The 21,249-nt window shown below is 39.9% G+C and overlaps 1 protein-coding gene across 1 annotated transcript in view; it reads left to right on the top strand.

The window, feature by feature from the left end:
• Nucleotides 1-17,786, top strand: part of irf4a (interferon regulatory factor 4a) — a 32,945-nt gene extending 15,159 nt beyond the window's left edge. Inside the window, exons 6-9 of the mRNA XM_060913946.1 lie at nt 3,346-3,447; nt 3,553-3,948; nt 11,443-11,555; nt 16,697-17,786. Of these exons, the coding sequence (XP_060769929.1) occupies nt 3,346-3,447; nt 3,553-3,948; nt 11,443-11,555; nt 16,697-16,837 (752 nt within the window). The 3' untranslated portion in view covers nt 16,838-17,786. The remainder of the gene's footprint in view (nt 1-3,345; nt 3,448-3,552; nt 3,949-11,442; nt 11,556-16,696) is intronic.
• Nucleotides 17,787-21,249: the final 3,463 nt, after the last annotated feature.

Raw genomic sequence — 21,249 nt, 5'->3', positions numbered from 1 at the left:
AGAGAGAGAGAGAGAGAGAGAGAGAGAGTGTACAGCACCAGTCATAAGTTTAGACACCCCTTATAATTCAAACTGTATGGATTACTACCGTACAGTTGTGATGTTGAATAGGGCCATTATTATTTGTATTGTTATTATTTACTATTTACTCTTTGATCTCAAACGCATTAAGAAGGCAAGAAACTCGTCCACTAATTACCTTTTGATGAGGCATTGAAAAGCGGTCCAGGTGACCCCTTCATGAAGCTAACGCCAAGTGTCATCAAGGTAAACGCTGGATACTCTGAAGAATCTAAAATATCCAACATATTTTGTTTACATGTCTGTTCCAGATGTTATTTCATAGTTTTGATGTCTTCAGTGTTATTCTACAATGTAGAAAATACAGAAAAGAAAAGCCTATGAATGAGTTGAGTAGGGGGTGTACAAACTTTTGGTAGTGTATGTGTTAAGTAAGGAATGAAACACTGCTGTGGTGCTGTTTTAGGAAAATAATCAACGACACGAAGTCATGGTGTCATGAAGCGGCGTTATTACTTGCCAACAGTTACGATTTTCTATTTATTAAAAAAAAAAAAAAACGCACGATACGTCAGACTTTTTATCCATTTATAGTTACATGGAATGCAGTTATTTATAAACAGTCATATCTTCACCACCATTTTGAAGACTTTCCTGTTTCAAATCCACCAAGTGAGAGCTTTACCTCAGAGTGTTACACAGCGCTGACACTGGAGACTCCTTCCATAAATGTTTAAATTACAGAAAATTTTTTACCATATCGGCGATTATGCACATTTATAAAGCTGTTTACGGACAAACCTCTGTGAACGAGCTGTTACTATAAAACGATAAGATATTAGAACAAGCGCGTTAATATAAACCTGCGCAAAGTGTCGATAGAAAACTAATCAACACCTTCCGACCAATCAGATTCAAGAATCTGGGAGGGGGCTAGCTGTGAACTTGTTTATTTCTTATTGACCCAAATCAACATTTTACAACATTTTAGCACTTTTAAAAGTATTTTTATTTGCCGTGGTTTAAAGGTATAAAGTCACCTCAGTTCAGAACCACCGTGGCTATCAGTAGACATTATTTTGCATCTGCTTCACAGATTAAAACATGATGAATCAGTGAAAACTCGAAGTCCTTTAGTACAGGGTTCTGTCACTAGCTTCTGTTTTTTTCACTGCGTTTACACTTCAGCTGCGGCTTCATGAACATGACGTCAGGCCTCCACAAATAGAATTGGCACAGAAATAACCACAGACGAGATGGTTGTTTCTATGTGTCGGTGCTCTGATATACACCATCGAACTGGTCAGTGCTACACCAGTGTTGTTCATGAAAACTTTCTGAATACGTTTTTAAAAATTTTTTTAATAAACAGGGCTCTGGATAAAGTTTTTCCATTTGTGTCGTTATGATGGTGTGAACACCACCGAGATAATAGTGTGGCTTCAGCTGTGACTATCGCACTGTGAACAATGCTGTCATGATCAACAAACGCTGAGCAGAAAGCAGATGTAGTGAACAGGAAACCACTTGGGATTTGGCCTGACTGCGTCTAAAAAAAATTAAAATGCTTAAAAAAAGATTCACTTGCAAATAAAAGTTGATGAGGAGCCTTGGGGCCTTAAGACATAAACAGAATGAAGTGTTAAATAATAGGGTTCCTTCAGGGTTCTTTAAGGGTTCTTCTTCTTCTTCATTACCTCTAGTAGTACACCAGTAGCTGGTTGAATAAAACATACTTGGGGAAAATAAATAAGGAGTTCAGACATCTTTAAAGATTCTTCTTCTTTTTCACCTCTAGTAGGGGGGCGGCATGGTGGTGTAGTGGTTAGCGCTGTCGCCTCACAGCAAGAAGGTCCTGGGTTTGAGCCCAGTGGCCGGCGAGGGCCTTTCTGTGTGGAGTTTGCATGTTCTCTCCGTGTATGCATTGGTTTCCTCCACAGTCCAAAGACATGCAGGTTAGGTTAATTGGTGGCTCAAAACTGACCGTAGGTGTGATTGAGTGTGAATTGTTGTTTGTGTCAGCCCTGTGATGACCTGGCGACTTGTCCAGGGTGTACCCCACCTTCGCCCATAGTCAGCTGGGATAGGCTCCCTGTAGAACAGGATAAGCGGCTATAGATCATGCATGGATACCTCTAGTAGTACACCAATAGCTGGTTGAAGAGAACATGCTTAGGAAAAGAAATAAGTAGTTCAGGGTTCTTCTTCTTCGGTACCTCTAGTAGTACACCAATAACTGGTTGAATAAAACATACTTAAGAAAAGAAATAAGGAGTTCAGGGTTCTTTCATGGTTCTTCTTCTTCTTCTTCATTACCTCTAGTAGTACACCAATAACTGGTTGAATAAAACATACTTAAGAAAAGAAATAAGGAGTTCAGGGTTCTTTCATGGTTCTTCTTCTTCTTCTTCTTCTTCTTCTTCTTCTTCTTCTTCTTCTTCATTACCTCTTGTAGTACACCAATAACTGGTTGAATAAAACATACTTAGGAAAAGAAATAAGGAGTTCATGGTTCTTTCATGGTTCTTCTTCTTCTTCTTCTTCTTCTTCTTCTTCTTCTTCATTACCTCTTGTAGTACACCAATAACTGGTTGAATAAAACATACTTAGGAAAAGAAATAAGGAGTTCAGGGTTCTTTCATGGTTCTTCTTCTTCTTCTTCTTCTTCTTCCTCTTCTTCTTCTTCTTCATTACCTCTTGTAGTACACCAAAAACTGGTTGAATAAAACATAGGAAAAGAAATAAGGAGTTCAGGGTTCTTTCATGGTTCGTCTTCTTCTTCTTCTTCTTCATTACCTCTTGTAGTACACCAATAACTGGTTGAATAGAACATACCGTACTTAGGAAAAGAAATAAGGAGTTCAGGGTTCTTTGGAAAATTTAAGGCTCTTAGTCGAGAAACTAGGTTCTACTTGGAAATATTTCTAACAGGAAAACAAAAAAGTGTGTTTTCAGTTATGCAATCCCTCCCCCTTTAAATGATTGCGTGGTTTTTTTTTTTTAAATGAGTAATTTTCTTATTTGCTTCACGGAGAAAATTTTGGATAATGATGATTTTTATCATCATGGAGAAATCCAAAAACATTACCGCAGCTCTTTTGTGAGCCCTAACTAAAGAAGGCATTGTGGCATTAAGGCATTAAGGTCGAATGCCAGGCATTTATTCAGGAATAACCGTCAATATGCATCTGATTTATTATTCTACTGATTTATTCCAAGCAGGCAATCAGAGAGGTTTCTTCTCCCCACAAACCCTGATTCCTCTACAGTTTCTGTCTGTTGGAACTGAGATGATTCCTTCTAATAGCATGTGATATTTTGCAGGGTACCAGATATCCGGATCCTTCTACACGTATACTCATCCAGAGTCGCATCCTGTGTCCGTGGACCCGAGTATGAGATCCGCAGAGACCATGGCAATCTCTGGTAAACACTCAACCACACACGTTTTCGATTTAAGCTTCTTGGTTTTTGCCAGCTGTTAGAGATTATTTTCCACACAAATTCACTCGAACATGGATCTCTTCCCAGATTTCCGCCTGCACGTGTCACTGTACTACCGCGAGTCTCTGGTAAAAGAGGTCACCACCTCCAGTCCTGAAGGTTGCCGGATCTCGTCCTCTCCCTCCCCGTCCTCTCCGTCCTCCCCGTCGTCCCCGTGCATTGAGGACAGGCTCTTCGGCGGGCCCGAACCTGTGCTGTTCCCCTTCCCGTACCCGCAGTCGCAGCGGCGCGGTGCTGATAAGCTTCCCAACGTGCTGGAGCGTGGCGTGCTTCTCTGGCTCTCGCCTGACGGACTCTATGCCAAGCGCCTGTGCCAGAGCAGGGTGTACTGGGAAGGACCGCTAGCGCCATACTCAGACAAACCCAACAAGCTGGAAAAGGAGCAGACCTGCAAGCTCCTGGACACACAGCACTTCCTGTCAGGTGAGAACCGTTTTATTTTCTCTTTTATTCGCGCTGGAATGAAAGTTTCGGATGAATGACCCAACAGCCGTTACAGTTTAAAGCTTCGCCATTAGCGATATGCCTGTAAATAAATAATTTTAAAAATATATTAATTAATTAATTGATAAATGTATTTAAAATAACAATAATTATTTATAAAGTATTAAAATTATTTCATTATTTAAAATAAAAATTACAATTTATTATAATAAATGTACATTTATTCAACATTAAATGAAATTTATTAATAAATGTATTTAAAATAACAATTATTTATAAAGTTTTAAAATTATTTAATTATTTAAAAAATTGTACCATTTATTATAATAAATGTGCATTTATTCAATATTAAATGTAAAATAATTACTTTATAAATAAACTTATAAATAAATACATAAATAAATAAATAATATTTTTATTTTATATATATATATATATATATATATATATATATATATATATATATATTTTTTTTTATACATTTATTTAAAATAACAATAATTATTTAGAAAGTATTTAATTTATTTAATAAGTTAATGTAGTAAGTATTTTATTTATTTATTAAAAAAGTACTATTTATTGTAATAAATGTACATTTATTTGATATGGAATGTAAATTTATTAATTAATTTATGAATAAACTTATAAATATTTATAGACAGAAAATAAACACACACACACACACACACACTTCCACAAAACACATTCACATTTTCATCAGTTCATTAAATCAGACAAAATAAGAAAAAAATGAAACAAAACAAATCGATGGAATTCAGTGAAATTTCTTTCCTTTCTAGATGAGCTGCCTTCAGCTAAATAATTTACATAACAGCATTTGATTGGCTGTAATGATGATCTGCGAAAGAAGGTTCATGTTAAAATAAAAAAAAAGGTTAATCGGCTCTGCTACATTTTTTTTTTCATTTTTTTGAGTGTTCGGGTCGATTCTTGATAAAATATGTATTCGGATGCGACTGTAATATCAATACTGTAGTAAGTTACATCATTAAAGCATTTTCTGAAAGTATTCAGGACGCGGCTAGCACGGTTTTTAATGAACCATGCTAGCTAGCTAGCTTGCGAATATCATTCTCGATTCTGATTGGTTGATTCATTTTCCATAACAGTAATTCCAGTCGCTCGGTCTAATACATGATCGTTTCCATAGTAACAGCTTACTGACGGACTGAGTGTGCATTTTTGATGCTGCAAATAATAAACCAAGTAATAAAGAGATTCACGTCGTCTTGTGATTTAACAAAGAAAAGTGAGTGTGTTCGTCAATATCATGACGTTTCCTGTAAGGAGATGTTGATGTAACGTTTATGGAAGGAGTCTCCAGTGTCAGCGCTTTGTACCAGACAGAACTTACAGAGCTTATTGTATTTTGTGGTTTCATGGAAGCAAACTGCATAAGATTAAAAAAAAAAAAATTCAAACCTTTATAGTTGCTTTAACCTAAGTGATTATTTTCCTAAAACTGCGTACCAGTTGTTTTATTCCTGTCATAATGTCTTGGGTTGTAAATTCTCGGATTGAATATTTAACTACAGTAAAACTAACAGAAGAACATCATCGGAACTTCTGTCAACGTTCCTGGATATAACGTTCATAAACGCTCCTACAACGTTACAACATTTTTTTTTTATTTTTTGCATTTTAACTATGCTTTAAGATTTTTTTTAAATGTCTGTTTAGCTGAGAAGGTTTTTGAACATTGCAGAAACCATTAGTTATTGCTGGAAAGTCAAAGTCTCGCCGGCCACTTTATTAGGTACACCCATCCACCTGCCGTGTTATGCGGTTGTCTAAATCCCTTGATGCATAAAATAACGCCGATACAAATCAGGAGCTTCAGTTAATGTTCACAGTGTTCAAACATCAGAACAGGAAACATTGTGATCTCAAAGTGCGACTTTCACTTGGTGCCGGATGGACTGGTTTGAGTATTTCAGAAACTTCTGATCTCCTTCCTGGGGTTTTCATACACAACAGTTTCTAGATTTTACACAGAATGGTGCGGAAAACAAAAAACATCGAGTGAGTGAGTGAGGGACAGTTCTGTGGGTGGAAACAAACGCCTTGTTGATAAGAGAGGGTCAGAGGAAAATGGACAGGAAGGATATACGGTAGTAACTCGTATAATCACTCTTTACAACCGTGGTGAGCAGAAAAGCATCTCAGCATGCAACAGAAAACAGAAGAGCGCACTGGGTTCCAGTCCTGCAGCCAAGAACATGGATCTTAGACTCAACAACAAGTCTGTTCTAATGAAATTCTCTGGTTGTTTTGATGCAATTTGTCCTGTTTTTTGGTCGAATTCTGTTCGAAATGTCAGTTCGAGTGAATGGTGATAAAAGGATGTCATAATATTGGTGGTGATGTTGATGATGGCGATTGTTATCGCTTGAGGAGGAAAAATGACATGGTGAGGTTATGATAAGAAAGAGCATGACCTTTAAAGGGATTTGTAAATCCAGTGATCTTGCTGTGTCAGTTTATTCATGATAGTCGTAGCTCGTTCTGGTCTCCCTTTAGATACTCGACAGGGTGAACCTGATTTTGGCTGTGCGATCATTGTGTGGTGAAATTGGTGAACGTTGGTGGCTGTCGTTTAACACAGCCTAGATGTGTTTATTCTCTCTCTCCCCATTCAGTCAGCGTGCGGTTCAGCCCGTCACCGCTCTTAGTTCAGTGTCACACATTAGTCACATCCGAGTCTGAGGACTTTCCAAAACCTTTCAGATGAATGTTTTTCGAGCCCTCTTTAGCCTGATATGACACCTGCAGCACCAATTACACCTGTCACAGTTGTTAAATGTCATCTCATCTCCCTGAACGAGTCATCAGTGCTGTTCGTGTGCGATGAGAACAGGGTCATGTGGACACCGTATTACTCATCAGGTGCTTTTGTATTGGATGAACAGAAGGGGACAGAATGACTTGGTGCAGATATTTACAATTTTTACCAAAAGGGGTGAAACTTATGTTCTGGGGGATTTGTTATTACACATTTCACAGTTTCTAGTGCTTTAATGAGAGTTCAAGAGATTTTTAAGCAATACTATCCACCATCGTACCATTATCAGGCTACTTTGCTTGAATAAGTTTTAGAATTACCGTTAAATGCAGGATTTATTAGACTGAATATCTTTGATCAAAACCAACAAATATGAATAAATCTTTCAGTCCATGAAAATGCAAAGCTCACAGAGAGCTGGAAACACCTCCTGAGCATGGTGTAGGCTAAATCTTCCAGTAATGCAGCTCGGCCACTGCAGCACATCAGCTGCCATAGACATACACTATTATAGCGCCATTACTTTTGCCCTTATGGAACGGCTAGTTTTATTTATAATACAGTGCCTTGAAAAAGTATTCATACCCCTTGAACTTTTTCACATTTTTCCACCTTACAACCACGACCTTAAAAGTTTTTTATTGAGATTTTATGTGATAGACCAACACAGAGTAGCACATAATTGTGAAGTGAAACGAAAACGATAAATGGTCTTCAAAATTTTAAACAAATAAAAATCTGAAAAATGTGGTGTGCATTAGTATTCAGCCCCCTGTACTCTGATACCTCTAAATACAACCCAGTGCAATCAATTGCCTTCAGAAGTCATCTGATTAGTTAATAGAGTCCTACTGTGTGTAATTTACTCTCAGCATAAATACACTTGTTCTGTGAAGGCCTCAGTGGTTTGTTAGAGAACACTGAAGAACAAACAGCATCATGAAGACCAAAGAACTCACCAGACAGGTCAGGGATAAAGTTCTGGAGAAGTTTAAAGCAGGGTTAGGTTATAAAAAAATATCCCAAGCTCTGAACATCTCAAGAAGCACTGTTCATTCCATCATTCAAAAATGGAAAAAGTATGGCACAACTGCAAACCTACCAAGACATGGCCGTCCACCTAAACTGACAGAGCGAGCAAGGAGAGCACTGGTCAGAGAAGCAGCCAAGAGGCCCATGATCACTCTGGAGGAGCTGCAGAAATCCACAGCTCAGGTGGGAGAATCTGTGCACAGGACAACTGTAAGTCGTACACTCCACAAATCTGGCCTTTTTGGAAGAGTGGCAAGAAGAAAGCCATTGTTGAAAGACAGGCATAAGAAGTCCCGTTTGCAGTTTGCCAGAAGCCATGTAGGGGACACCGCAAACATGTGGAAGAAGGTGCTTTGGTCAGATGAGACCAAAGTTGAACTTTTTGGCCTAAATGCAAAGCGCTATGTGTGGCGGAAAACTAACACTGCTCATCACCCTGCACACACCATCCCCACTGTGAAACATGGTGGTGGCAGCATCATGCTATGGGGATGCTTTTCTTCATCAGGGACAGGGAAGCTGTTCAGAGTTGATGGGAAGAGGGATGGAGCTAAATACAGGGCAATCCTGGAAGAAAACCTGTTGGAGGCTGCAAAAGACTTGAGACTGGGAAGGAGATTCACCTTCCAGCAAGACAATGACCCTAAACATACAGCCAGAGCTACAATGGAATGGTTTAGATCAAAGAATATTCATGTGTTAGAATGGCCCAGTCAAAGTCCAGACCTAAATCCCATTGAGCATCTGTGGCAAGACTTGAAAATTGCTGTTCACAGACGCTCTCCATCCAATCTGGCTGAGCTTGAGCTATTTTGCAAAGAAGAATGGGCAAAAATTTCAGTGTCTAGATGTGCAAAGCTGGTAGAGACGTACCACAAAGACTTGCAGCTGTAATTGCAGCAAAAGGTGGCTCTACAAAGTATTGACGCAGGGGGGCTGAATACTAATGCACACCACATTTTTCAGATTTTTATTTGTTTAAAATTTTGAAGACCATTTATCATTTTCGTTTCACTTCACAACTCTGTGTTGATCTATCACATAAAATCTCAATAAAAAAACTTTTAAGTTCGTGGTTGTAAGGTGGAAAAATGTGAAAAAAGTTCAAGGGGTATGAATACTTTTTCAAGGCACTGTAAATAATAATAATTAGTTCAATTTATAGAGCACCTTTCTGACACCAAAGGCCGCTTTACAATTAGAAAAAAAAGAGTCCACCAAAAGAGGATCAGGATGTAATTCCAATGGCGTAGCTACCACAGTCCTACCAAATGGCGGATGAAGATAAATCCCACACCTGCTGAACAGCCGCCGCGACGCCATCAGGAACACCGCACCAAGCACAAAAGCACTGCCGCACAGAGCGCTGGATAACCCTGATGTTAAAAGAGCAACGAGCTCACTGTAGTCCATAGCGAGGAGCACAAGCATCACCCATGGCGCACCAAGGCCTGAGGAAACCGATACCCAAGACTGGGTCTGGAGCTACACCACAATTGGCAGACAAAACATTCAAACAAAGAACAAACATCAAAATATATATATATATATATATATATATATATATATATATATATATATATATATCCAAAAAGAAAAACAAAGGGACAAGAAAAGAAAAATAAAAAGCTCCAGTAAGAAGCGGCAGCGAAAACGCACACAGCGTACTCTCAATCGGAAACGGAAAACCTGCATAAAGAACATTACACGTGTAAAGTTTAGCCCTTGTGATAGAAAAAGAAATTCTGAAAACTTGTCTTATTTATCTACATTTCCACGATAACAGTGTTATCCAATTTGTCGTATCCATTTGTCATAATTTATGGATTTGTTTTCGATCTTTGGATCTAAATGACCAACTGTTCATTAAATTGTAGTGTAATTGAAATAAATACGTGATTCAAACTTGACGACGTAATCCAGATCAAAAACTGATGGTCAGTTCTACGATTTGAAACCGATGGCTCGAGGTTACGTTTACGCTAGTGCACGTACATTCACACAAACGCAGCAACAACTATAGGATGGGAACATTTTCCCTAATTTCTTTTGTCATTTCTACGAATCGCATTTTTCATTTTACGAATGAAGAAACTGCTAATAAATGTTCTATAAAATTCTCAGCACTGTTATCATGGAAACGTAAATAAAACAAGTTTCCAGAATTTCTCTTTCTATCTCAAGGACTTTACACATTACAGCATTTCCGTTTTCAGTTTGCCTTGTGTTGTTCGCTTTGGCGTCAATCTAACCTTCTTGTTCTGTTCTGAGAAAGTCACCTGGCGCTGCAAATCCTTTAGCCAAAACGAACTCGCCTTCCTAGCATCTCGACTCTGTTCAGCTGAAGATCAGATTAGCAAGTTTAATCACGTTTTCTAGCTAGCTGTCTCGCTCTCTTGCTAGGTTGCAGGTGCAGCTAAGTCAGCTAGCTACCTGCGTGAGAGAATGGAATAATAACACACAACATGGATCATCGATAAGGCTCAAGTTGCTCATTTGTGTAGCAAGGTCATTTTTTTTAAACACTAGGATACTTGCACAAGGACAACATGAGCTAGCATGTAAAGAGCTAGCATGTAGCTAGGTCCGTCAGCATTTCTATATCAATATCACATCAAATAGATAAGTAAGAAATGAAATACCATGTGGCATTGTGTTAGAGGAAAATAATCAACCATCTGGAGGTGGTGTGATGGAGCTTGATACGCAAACGGACTACTCTTACGACCCAGACGTTGGTTATTTTCCAATAACAGCATGCTTTATTCTGTTTAAACCATTGCAATGCGTCGATGATTAGAATTGCTTCATTTACTAAAAAAAAAAAAGACTACTTTTCTACTTTTATCAGTTTATAGTTACATTTAATGATATGGTTAGGGTTAGGGTTTACAGCTACAAACTTCAAATTTAATGAGACAAAAGATGACTGTTACAAAGCGCTGACACTGGAGATTCCTTCCACAACTATAAAACTGGAAGGGCACTTGATCAGTACAGAAGTCCACCAAGACCAAATGTTGGATCTCATAACGTTAGACATCAGTGGCCAGTCTAGTCAGACATGATGATGACGTGAACTGATGAAGCCTCTTGGATGAGAGGTGAAACGTCTTCTTCAAAGACTTCAAACCAAATCCAGTTGCGTTCGATTCAATTTGAGGTTAGAGAAAGAGAAACGGAGTTCATGGATCCGTCCCGTGACTTGGAGCCACTCCAAAATTTACCAGGTTCTTCTTTGGCCTATGCTACAACCTTCCACCAAGTTTCATGGAATTTGGATGGTAGGTTTTTATGCAATCCTGCCTCCAGTGAGAGAAACAAACCGCACCGAAAGCATAACGTCTTTGGTGGTGGTAATACAGGAAAGTGAACACTTTTTTTTTTAATTAGTAAATTAAATGAAATCTGGAGTATCCTTTTCAACAGTTATCGAAATGAAACACCTGGTCACCAATCAGAATCAAGAATTCAACAGCAATGTGGTATAAATCTGTCTTCTCATGCCAATGTTTCTCTTAAGTCATTGAAAACGAATCATATTTCAGAAAATAAAGCAACACCTACCTGTAGTCCTGTAGCTATTCTCCAGCTCACATGACACTCACTGATCACCATGATCTCTGCTTTCGTCACAGAGTTGCAGGGATACATCCATAACGGACGCCCGATGCCCAGGTACCAGGTGGTGCTTTGCTTTGGAGATGAATATCCAGATCCTCAGCGACAGAGCAAGATGATCACAGCTCAGGTACGTTTAACAAGCCATTTTAAACTGTATGTATATAGTAAAATACGTACTGTAGACAGAATTACAGCATTCTGAAGTGATATTTTAAAAAAAATGGTAGAAAAGTTAAAAAAAAAAAAAAAAACCAGGTCCCCTATGTGTACATGTGGCTACTGCTTAGAAATAAAAAATAGTTTTCTGATCCCATGTCCATCCAGTAAATATCGCATATACCGTACACTACCGTTCAAAAGTTTGGGGTCACTTTGAAATGTCCTTATTTTTGAAAGAAAAGCACTGTTCTTTTCAATGAAGATCACTTTAAACTAATCAGAAATCCACTCTATACATTGCTAATGTGGTAAATGACTATTCTAGCTGCAAATGTCTGGTTTTTGGTGCAATATCTCCATAGGTGTATAGAGGCCCATTTCCAGCAACTCTCACTCCAGTGTTCTAATGGTACAATGTGTTTGCTCATTGCCTCAGAAGGCTAATGGATGATTAGAAAACCCTTGTACAATCATGTTAGCACAGCTGAAAACAGTTGAGCTCTTTAGAGAAGCTATAAAACTGACCTTCCTTTGAGCAGATTGAGTTTCTGGAGCATCACATTTGTGGGGTCGATTAAATGCTCAAAATGGCCAGAAAAATGTCTCGACTATATTTTCTATTCATTTTACAACTTATGGTGGTAAATAAAAGTGTGACTTTTCATGGAAAACACAAAATTGTCTGGGTGACCCCAAACTTTTGAACGGTAGTGTACACACGTTATCAGTGATACTCGCTTCATCTCTTCCAAGCATCACCAAGCTGTGAGCAGCATCGGGGCTCGGAGTATTTGTTTACTGTGTCTTTTGTTCAAAATACAGTGCCGTGAACTTGATCTATTTTCAAAATAGTAAGAAAAAAAGCAAGCGATTGTTCATGAATTGAACAACCGAAGTACGAATGAGCACGTTTTGTTTCACAAGTGTAGTGTAAAGACTGTCAAATAAATAATCCCTCGAAAGGGCTTAATTATCCCACGAAGGCGCTGATTTATTCCCACATGGGACTTTTGTAACTGCAAACCGAGCGGCTCGCTCAAAAGATTCCAACGTTGTGTTTGCTGCCTTGAAGTTTTGTTGAATGGCTGGAATTCTTGGCCAAAAAGCTAAAAAAAACCCTTACAAAAACCTTATGACCTTTCATAAGGACCAAAGCAAAGCTGTGATAATCAAAAGGTCAATTTTCTTAAAACAAACACCACTTACTCGATATCGAATCGGTAGCCTTGGCGAACCACGAGGTGAGTTTCGTTTATCTTTTTATCTGCCGACTATCTTCCGATACTACGAAGTTATAACGAGGTTTCTCTGATTTCGTTTCTGGTTCCGAAGTTTATCAAGAAGTAGAATGGGTAATTGAACTTGATCAGGATGAATGCTGATTGGTTACTATTGTTCTACTCATGCTTACATTCTGACACTCGTTCTTGTGTATCTTTGATAACGCGAGATCAACTGTTCGTATCGCAAGCTTACGATTCGCCGTTCCGGTGATTGTAATGCTTTGCATATGCGCGTACGCAGTGCGCTATTGTTCCACTCATTCTTATATTCGTACGGCACGATGACATAGTGGCTCCGCCTTGATGAGACAATAGCCACGAAAATTGTCGGATCAGTTATAGTTGTCACTCCTATCGATTCCGACGTTAAACCGTTAAATGTGATGAAAATGTAGAAAGCAAAAATGCCAAAACGACCGGTTCAATATTTCCCCCCAAAGGCGTTACATAGAACACGCCTTCGTAGTGATTCTTGGTTTGGTGTGCACCTTAATTATTTTCTCATTTACCAAATGAATTGTATTCCACCAAAGTATTTTTTTTCCCTACAGGAAAAAAAAAACAAAAAACATGGCATCCAAAATAGTTGGAACACATCGTTTCATAAAACATAACAGATATTAGATGTACTTCTTATTTTCGATGAGAATTGACAGGAGTATTATATAAAGGGACATAAAAGAATGTCCTGACTAAACACAATCCTGAATGCCATTGTAAATGTAATCAGCTCAATTATAAAGATTAGAAAGTCTGATCGTATTATAAAACCCCAAATTATCCCGAGGAAAATATTTTGCTTCTACGGATGCTTGTTCTTGTTACTGCGTTTGCACATCCAAGCCCTGAGGGCACAATGTGACATTTCCAGACACTTTGGGTTGAATCCTGAAGGTTCTGTGTGCCAGAGAAAACCAGCAGTGCTCACGTGTGTGCCGCTCTCCGACTCGAACTCAAAGTCCTCTCGTAAACATGTGAAATGAAAATCCGAGCCCACATCTAACACACACGGGGCTTTTTTCAAATGAAATGGCAAAGATTTGTTAGTAAATCTCGAAGCGCATGTCAGAGTTGATGAAATGTGGTGCATTTGACGCAAAACTGTGCTCACTGGTGCGGAGAAGTCCAGACCGTTGGTACAAACATGCGGTCTGGTAACGACCAAACATTCAAAACGCTCCACATGCTGCTTCTTTTAGTGTATTTCTGTCTGTTCTTCCGGTATTAAGAACGAAAAAACACAATTTTTGAACCTAAATGAATAGCATAGTGTATATTTGGTGGTGATCTCAGGACATGCACAAAACTGGAGAAACGTATGATGTAGATGTGAAAATTTGGCTCCTAAAATCGTCCCGCTAAAGCTAACAAGGGTTAACGTTGAGGTGTTTATTGAGTCGAAAGGGTTCGAGTTAGCAAGCTAATGGACAGTCTAGAAAACCCTTCGCAGGGTCAAATTTGGACGTTTTTATACTGGTTTCGAAAAATTACACTCTTACCTGAACAGAAATCTTTCTCTTTTGCGTGTAATCAATGGCAAGTAAAGTGAAAAAAAGGGAATGTAAAGAATTAAACACTCCAGGAGGTGATGTCATAGGAACACATGGTGGTGTGATGTGGTCCGATGCAAAGCGGAGTCACTGTTACTACCATGACGTTGATTATTTTCTTATAACAGCACATCCCGAAGCGTTTTATTCCTCTTCTATTAAAGACCGCGATACTTTTTGCGTGTTTATAGCTACTGTTGTTGAACGTCTGCGAAACAAGTTCTTACTTACATCAGAGCAGCTTTATAACACTAGCATCTCTTACAGCATCATAGTACTGTATAAGGAGAGTTTCATCAAATTTTCCAACACTGGATCTGGAGAAATGCAGTCCAAATGTAGTTCCAGTTACGTTTCCAGAAGCATCCACAACAATACTGGTACCAGAAATGTCTCTCTCTGAAATACTACAGAGTTCAGGAAGAACAAATTTATGAATGAGTTTGGAGTAAACAGGTTTTATGTTCTATTCTCAGTATAAAGAAATGTAACGAGGATGAAAAGCACTGAAGTTGCCTTTAAACCTGTTGCATGGACAGTTTCCATCCTTTCTAGTAGAAAAAAAAGAACCTTTCATAACCAGTTTCATGAGGCAACTAATGCACAGTCAGCTGGAATTGGGTGTTCTAAACCATATTCTATACAGTGCACTATATAAGATGCCTAAATAGTAAAGGTACCAACGTCTCTGTGGATATAATTAGATGCTACCATTATTAGAATTTCCTCAGTATTACCAAAGCTTTATGCAAATTTTAAAGAGCTATTGTGGACTTTATAGAGCGGTTCACAACTATATTTAGGGCTGTAGTCAAGAGCGCCATTGTCAAGTCCAAGATGAGTAAAGATCACGTCAAGGAGAGTCGTAGGGGTTGAGACTAAGCAAGTTTGAGTCAAGGAGAGTCTTCGGGAGGTGAGACTGAGCAAGTTTGAGTCAAGAAGAGTCTTGGGGAGGCAAGACTGAGCAAGTTTGAGTCAAGAAGAGTCTTGGGGGATCAAGATTGAGCAAGATCGAATCAAGAAGAGTCTTCGGGAGGTGAGACTGAGCAAGTTTGAGTCAAGAAGAGTCTTCGGGAGGTGAGACTGAGCAAGTTTGAGTTAAGAAGAGTCTTGGGGGATCAAGATTGAGCAAGATCGAATCAAGAAGAGTCTTCGGGAGGTGAGACTGAGCAAGTTTGAGTCAAGAAGAGTCTTCAGGAGGTGAGACTGAGCAAGTTTGAGTCAAGAAGAGTCTTAGGGGATCAAGATTGAGCAAGATCGAATCAAGAAGAGTCTTGGGGTTTGAGATTGAACAAGGTTGAGTCAAGAAGAGTCTTGGGGAGCGAGACTAAGCAAGCTTGAGTCAAGAAGAGTCTTAGGGGGTGAGACTGAGCAAGTTTCAGTCAAGAAGAGTCTTGGAGGGTCAAGACTGAGCAAGATCGAATCAAGAAGAGTCTTGGGGAGGCGAGACTGAGCAAGTTTGAGTCAAGACGACTGTTAGGAGGTTGAGACTGAGCAAGTTTGAGTCAAGAAGGTCTTGAGGGGTTGAGACTGAGCAAGATCAAATCAAGAAGAGTCTTGGGGAGGTGAGCCTGAGCAAGTTTGAGTCAAGAAGAGGCTTGGGGGGGTTGAGACTCAGCAAGAGAGATTCCTGGGGGGTCAAAACTGCGACACTGAGCAAGATCAAATCCAAATAACAGTGAGATTGAGTCAAGAAGAGGCTTGGGGGGTTGAGACTGAGCAAATTTGAGTCAAGAAGAGTCTTGGAGGGTCAAGACTGAACAAGACCGGGTCAAGTAAAGTCTGGGGGGGAGGGGTGTCGAGACTGCGAGACTGAGCAAGATTGAATCCAGATAATAGCGAGATCGAGTCAAGCTCAACACTGAAAACCATCAAGTCCTTTACAAGGCCAAGCCTTTACTTCAACTGAGTTTGTCAAAACTTGGCCCAAGACAAATGCTCATAAGTCTAAAACAATTCCAGCCAGTACAGAAAACAGCTCAAGATGGAACTTGAGTCTGACAGCCTTTTGTACTAATTTTTTTAATTTTTATTTTATCAATTTTGCAAGGAATAACTAAAAAAAAATAACTTTTACCAAGAACCTGGAAGGTTTAACTACTGTCCTGAAGACTGTTACACCTGAGACTCCTTCCATAAATGTTAAATAAAAAACAACACTTTATTCCTCATTCATGTTGCAGCCAGAACTACTATCTGAACCATCGAGGTGTACAAAAATAACACACACCTCGAAGCTCTGACATCTAATTTCACGACTGTCTGTTTTCTCCCAGGTGGAGCCGATGTTTGCCAGACAGCTGGTGTACTACGCCGGTCAGACCAATGGGCATTACCTGCGGGGTTACGAGCTGCCCGCTCAGGGAACCCTGCCCGTGGAGGAGTACCCGAGGAGTCTGCAGCACATGCAGGAGTGATGTCACGGCCCGAACTGCATGAAACGGACTTGTCCGAGGATGCTCACTTTCCTCCAATCTATGCTGTTTCTCATCTCAAAAAATCCTTCCAGACCCAGGGGGCAGGAGGAGACGGGACGGAGAGGTAACTGCATATCGGATACCCGTCTACCTTCGACACACTCGTGAACAGTACATACAAAGCTGTGCACCGAAAAGGCATGAAATGAAATCGTGATCGAGTGCTATACGCAATATTATAAATATGTATCCAAAACTGTTAAATACTGTCTTTGGTAACTTTTTTTTTTTTTATTCGAAATTTGTACTACTTTTATACTTTGTGTTTTATACTTCGAATGTTCATTTAATTTCCCTTTTTCTTCCCCCTTTGAAAATCAGCTGCCTGTTCTATGCAATAGAAAACTCAAGCTAAAAACGCTTCCTGTTTACAACTCGATCAGTCGTCTATTTATATTTGTACTGTATATTGTGTGTATGTTTGTGTGCGCGTGAGAGTGGTGTGAGTTCTGTAGGCGCCTAATCTTGAATGTAATTTTTTTCCCTTTGAATGAAGTCTCTGTAAAAGTGCCCAATACTAAGAAATTGAACTTTGAGACTTACTGTTATTCATAAGCCTGAACCTTTAATCAGAGACAGCCATCTTTTTCTGGTGCTCAGTGTGTATACGAGCCTCTGTGTGCGTGTGTGTGTGTGTGTGTGTGTGTGTGTGGTAGACTGAGTGCTGATGGGAAACTGTCGCAGGTTACTGGCCACAATGTTGTGGTAAAATGGTGTAGAAAGGTCGAGAGAGGAGGGGGGGAAAGATGTCAGTGTTTCTATTTTTCTAATTTTCTCTCTTTTTGAAAAGAAATCAGGAAAGTTTTGTAAAGCTGTATGTTTTTTATTCTGTTATTACTTTTATGTAGTCAAACAGTGAATGAAAATAAAGATTTCTCTGTTTTCTTAATCTTTCTGAAGCCGTTTGCTGTCATGTAAGCTAACAAAGTGTGTGTGTGTGTGTGTGTGTGTGTGTGCTTGCCTACATTTGTATATCTCTATATCTGCATGACTATTCATGCATGTGAGCTTCTCACCCTCAGTGTGTGTGTGTGTGTGTGTGTGTCATTGCCTGCTTAATATGCTTGAGTGACGGCAGTCAAGGGGAGAATGCGGTTTAAGGGGTAATAGAGACACAGAGCGGGTGAGATAGAGAAGGATAGAAAGACAGGAAGTTCGATTCACAGGTGCACAGGAAGACTGGCCCACAAGAAAAACATTAAGACGTAAGACATGAGGTGGGGGGGTGGATAAGTGGGGTCTGGGGCACTGCCTTTGTAGCCGTTGTGTGTTTTCGCACTGTACAGAAGCGGGAGCGATGTGGTGTCTCTGCATTCACTGGATTTGTGAAGAGTATTTAATAAAAATAAAAAAAAACCTCGCGAAATAATAATTTGAAAAGTCTGAAATTAGGGTCATAATGTCCAGTACATCGTTAAAATCTGGGTAAGTGTAACAAGTGCCAAAAACATACCCCCCCCCCCAACAACAACAGCAAAACAACACATACAGACCTGAGTGCAAAAGTTTGTGCACCCTTCAAACAATAAACGCGTTAAAGGTCCCATGGCATGGTGGTTTGTTGATGCTTTAAACGGGCTCGTGGAGGTTTCCGGATGTTATATCCGCAGCCTTTCTCGAAATGAACCCTCGGCACGTAGATATAGCCTCCTGGGAGAAAGCCCCATTTCAGCGCTTTTCCCAGTGCGTCGTTTTGCTAATGAGAAGCAGGAGGCGGGGAAGGGTAGAGGGTGGGGGCGGGTCTTATCATTAATATTCATGACATGTAAATGTGTTACCTCTGATTGGCTAACAGCACTGTGCCGCTACCTCCAGTGGGTCAGAACAAGCGGATGTGGGTGTCTTACTATGGCGAGAGAGAAGGAACAAACCGCGAAGGGAAAAATACCGCGCGCTGACGTCATTAAGGTGCGACGCGAGGAAATAAAATAAATTCAACAAATGTTTGGGTTTTTACTGAACAAACAAACAAATAAAATGAACGAGTGACTTAAAGAAAAGAATGTGGGTGTCTTTGTAAAAACTGTTTTGATTGGCTATTATAACAGAGCATGCTGCATGCTTTTTGGTTTTGTAGCGCAGAGTACCTGGCTAACTGCAGGAAGCGGTTAGCTGCACAGCTAATGTAGCCATTGCAAGGCTAACGTGGCACCAATTTTAAAACACGGCAAAATTACTTAACAGTTATACACTTACTTGTTCGGTGTTTGTGGCTGATGCGGCAGGGATGCTTGGTACGGACCCAGGCTTCAGTGACAGTTGATGTGCAAAACCTGCCCTGTACTGTCCCAAGTTGTGGAAACATTCCTCAGGAAAATGCTTCCGACAAACATACACCGTCTTAGGTAGACTCGACGGCGTATTATTGGAGTAAATAAAATTAAGCCACTGCGTCTTCAGGGGCTCTCCCGTCGGCAGTAAAAACAGACTCCTTTCTGTGTTGTCACATCCATGTACAGCGCAACTTCCATGTTTGGTGGCAACTTTTGAGCTGGGCGGGCAATCCATACGGTGGGTGGGAATCCAGAGGGGGGGCGTGGGGATCATCTCCCTTGCTGACGTCGGCAAGGGAAGAGCTTCTCAACGCGCCGTTTTGACGCGCCATTCTCAAATATTGGGCATAGTTTGGTTTACACATTATGAAATTTCTAGCCACTGGGGTGACTTAAGAAGGTCAGAGGAACTCATTTTAACGTTAAAAAACCTCAGAAAGTGAAAATTTCATGCTATGGGACCTCACAAATGTTCCCAAGACTAATCCAATGATATACAGTAATAACAAGTGTTGCCAGGCAAAACAAACCTCGCCCAGTAGCACTTATGATGAATATGAAGGAAGATATCGAAAAAAAAAGATTTTGACCTTTTTGGTGACCTTGACCTTGATTTTGACCTTGTGTGTGAACATACTTGGCCAATAAACGTGGTTCTGATTCTGATTCTCTGCTGCTCTCAGCCAATCAGAACACACCGTACTGTGCGATTTTTACACTGCACGTGACGTCACGAGGTCACGTGATATTTGTTTATCTGCCATCTTGGACGGCATGGCCGCACATAGAACTTAGACGAACCTGTTCTAATTATCAAGTGTGTGGGAGTAGATCTTTCGAGAATGGTTATATGTTGTTCCCTGCAGACGAGGAGAGACGCTGTTTTTAGTCACTGCACACTTTATTGGACCATTGGGGTCTTTTCAAAATATTAGTTAGAACTTGCTGTATAATTGTAGCATACTGCACCACCTATCACCAAGTTGTGATCAAAAAAATATAACTGGTTTTCACATGGACGTGTAATATTAATGTTAATACAGGGATGCAAACGCCACGCCTTTTGGCGGATGCCGTCTTTTTCACGGCTGAATCGTGCAGATCCGATTTTTTTTTTTTAGGGGGGGCATTGGAGTGTCTGAATAATTTCATCAAAGTAAATTCTGTATTAAAATTACTAAATGAGCAAATGCCGTTACAGTCCATGAAACATAGGAAGTATAAGTATGAGAAGAAAACAGTAAATCAGAAAGCTGCGCACATTTGCACAGCTTCCGCGTAAACGTGCGCAGCTTTCTGATTTACTGTTTTTCAGACAAAAACATACATATTTACAACCCTGTCATTATCTGGAACTGAGTTTAGATTTCAAACATTCTTACGATAAAACGTCCTGCATAGTCTCTTTATGATAAACGTCTTAATGCCACTTACGCGTGAGGTTATCAAGTAGACATTCTTCTTCGGAACCTTCCAGAGGTATAGTTGGGATACCCATCCCGCAACAAAATATTTATAAGCTTCCAGGCTCTTGTAAGCTTTGAGGGCTTTGCCAGTGTAACACGATTCACGATTAACAAGAAAATTGTAAATGTCGTGGTAGGCCAGATCGGGCAAATCGCCGGCACCGCAGCTCCAAATTTCCCTGAACAAGGATTGCGGCAAGTTGTACGGATCTGCAATCCCCAACCTGGAACACTTTTCCACGTAACGCTGCCTCACGTCACCTTCAAGATGCTGAACAAACTTAGACAAGTTATCACGCGATGTAGATGGGGTATTTTCCGAATTTTCTTGGGGATTACTCCCTGGATCCATTACGCTCGCGGAAGGTAAACAATCCTGAAGCCGTCCAATATGGCGGAGTAAGCACGGACGGGTCACCTGACTGCACATCCTCTATATGAGGCAGTAGCCACTACTAAATAGAACCTCCTAGAAAATGTTGGAGGTTCTATTTGAGACCAACGCCCATCTATCCTGAAAGTTTCATGAAGATTGGTCCAGCCGTTTTCCCGAAATATCATTCACAAAATGAAAGAAAGAAAGAAAGAAAGAAAGAAAGAAAGAAAGAAAGAA

The sequence above is a fragment of the Neoarius graeffei genome, chromosome 1 (assembly GCF_027579695.1).
Source record: "Neoarius graeffei isolate fNeoGra1 chromosome 1, fNeoGra1.pri, whole genome shotgun sequence".
Classification (NCBI taxonomy): domain Eukaryota; kingdom Metazoa; phylum Chordata; class Actinopteri; order Siluriformes; family Ariidae; genus Neoarius; species Neoarius graeffei.
This window is presented reverse-complemented; position numbering and strand designations above follow the sequence as displayed.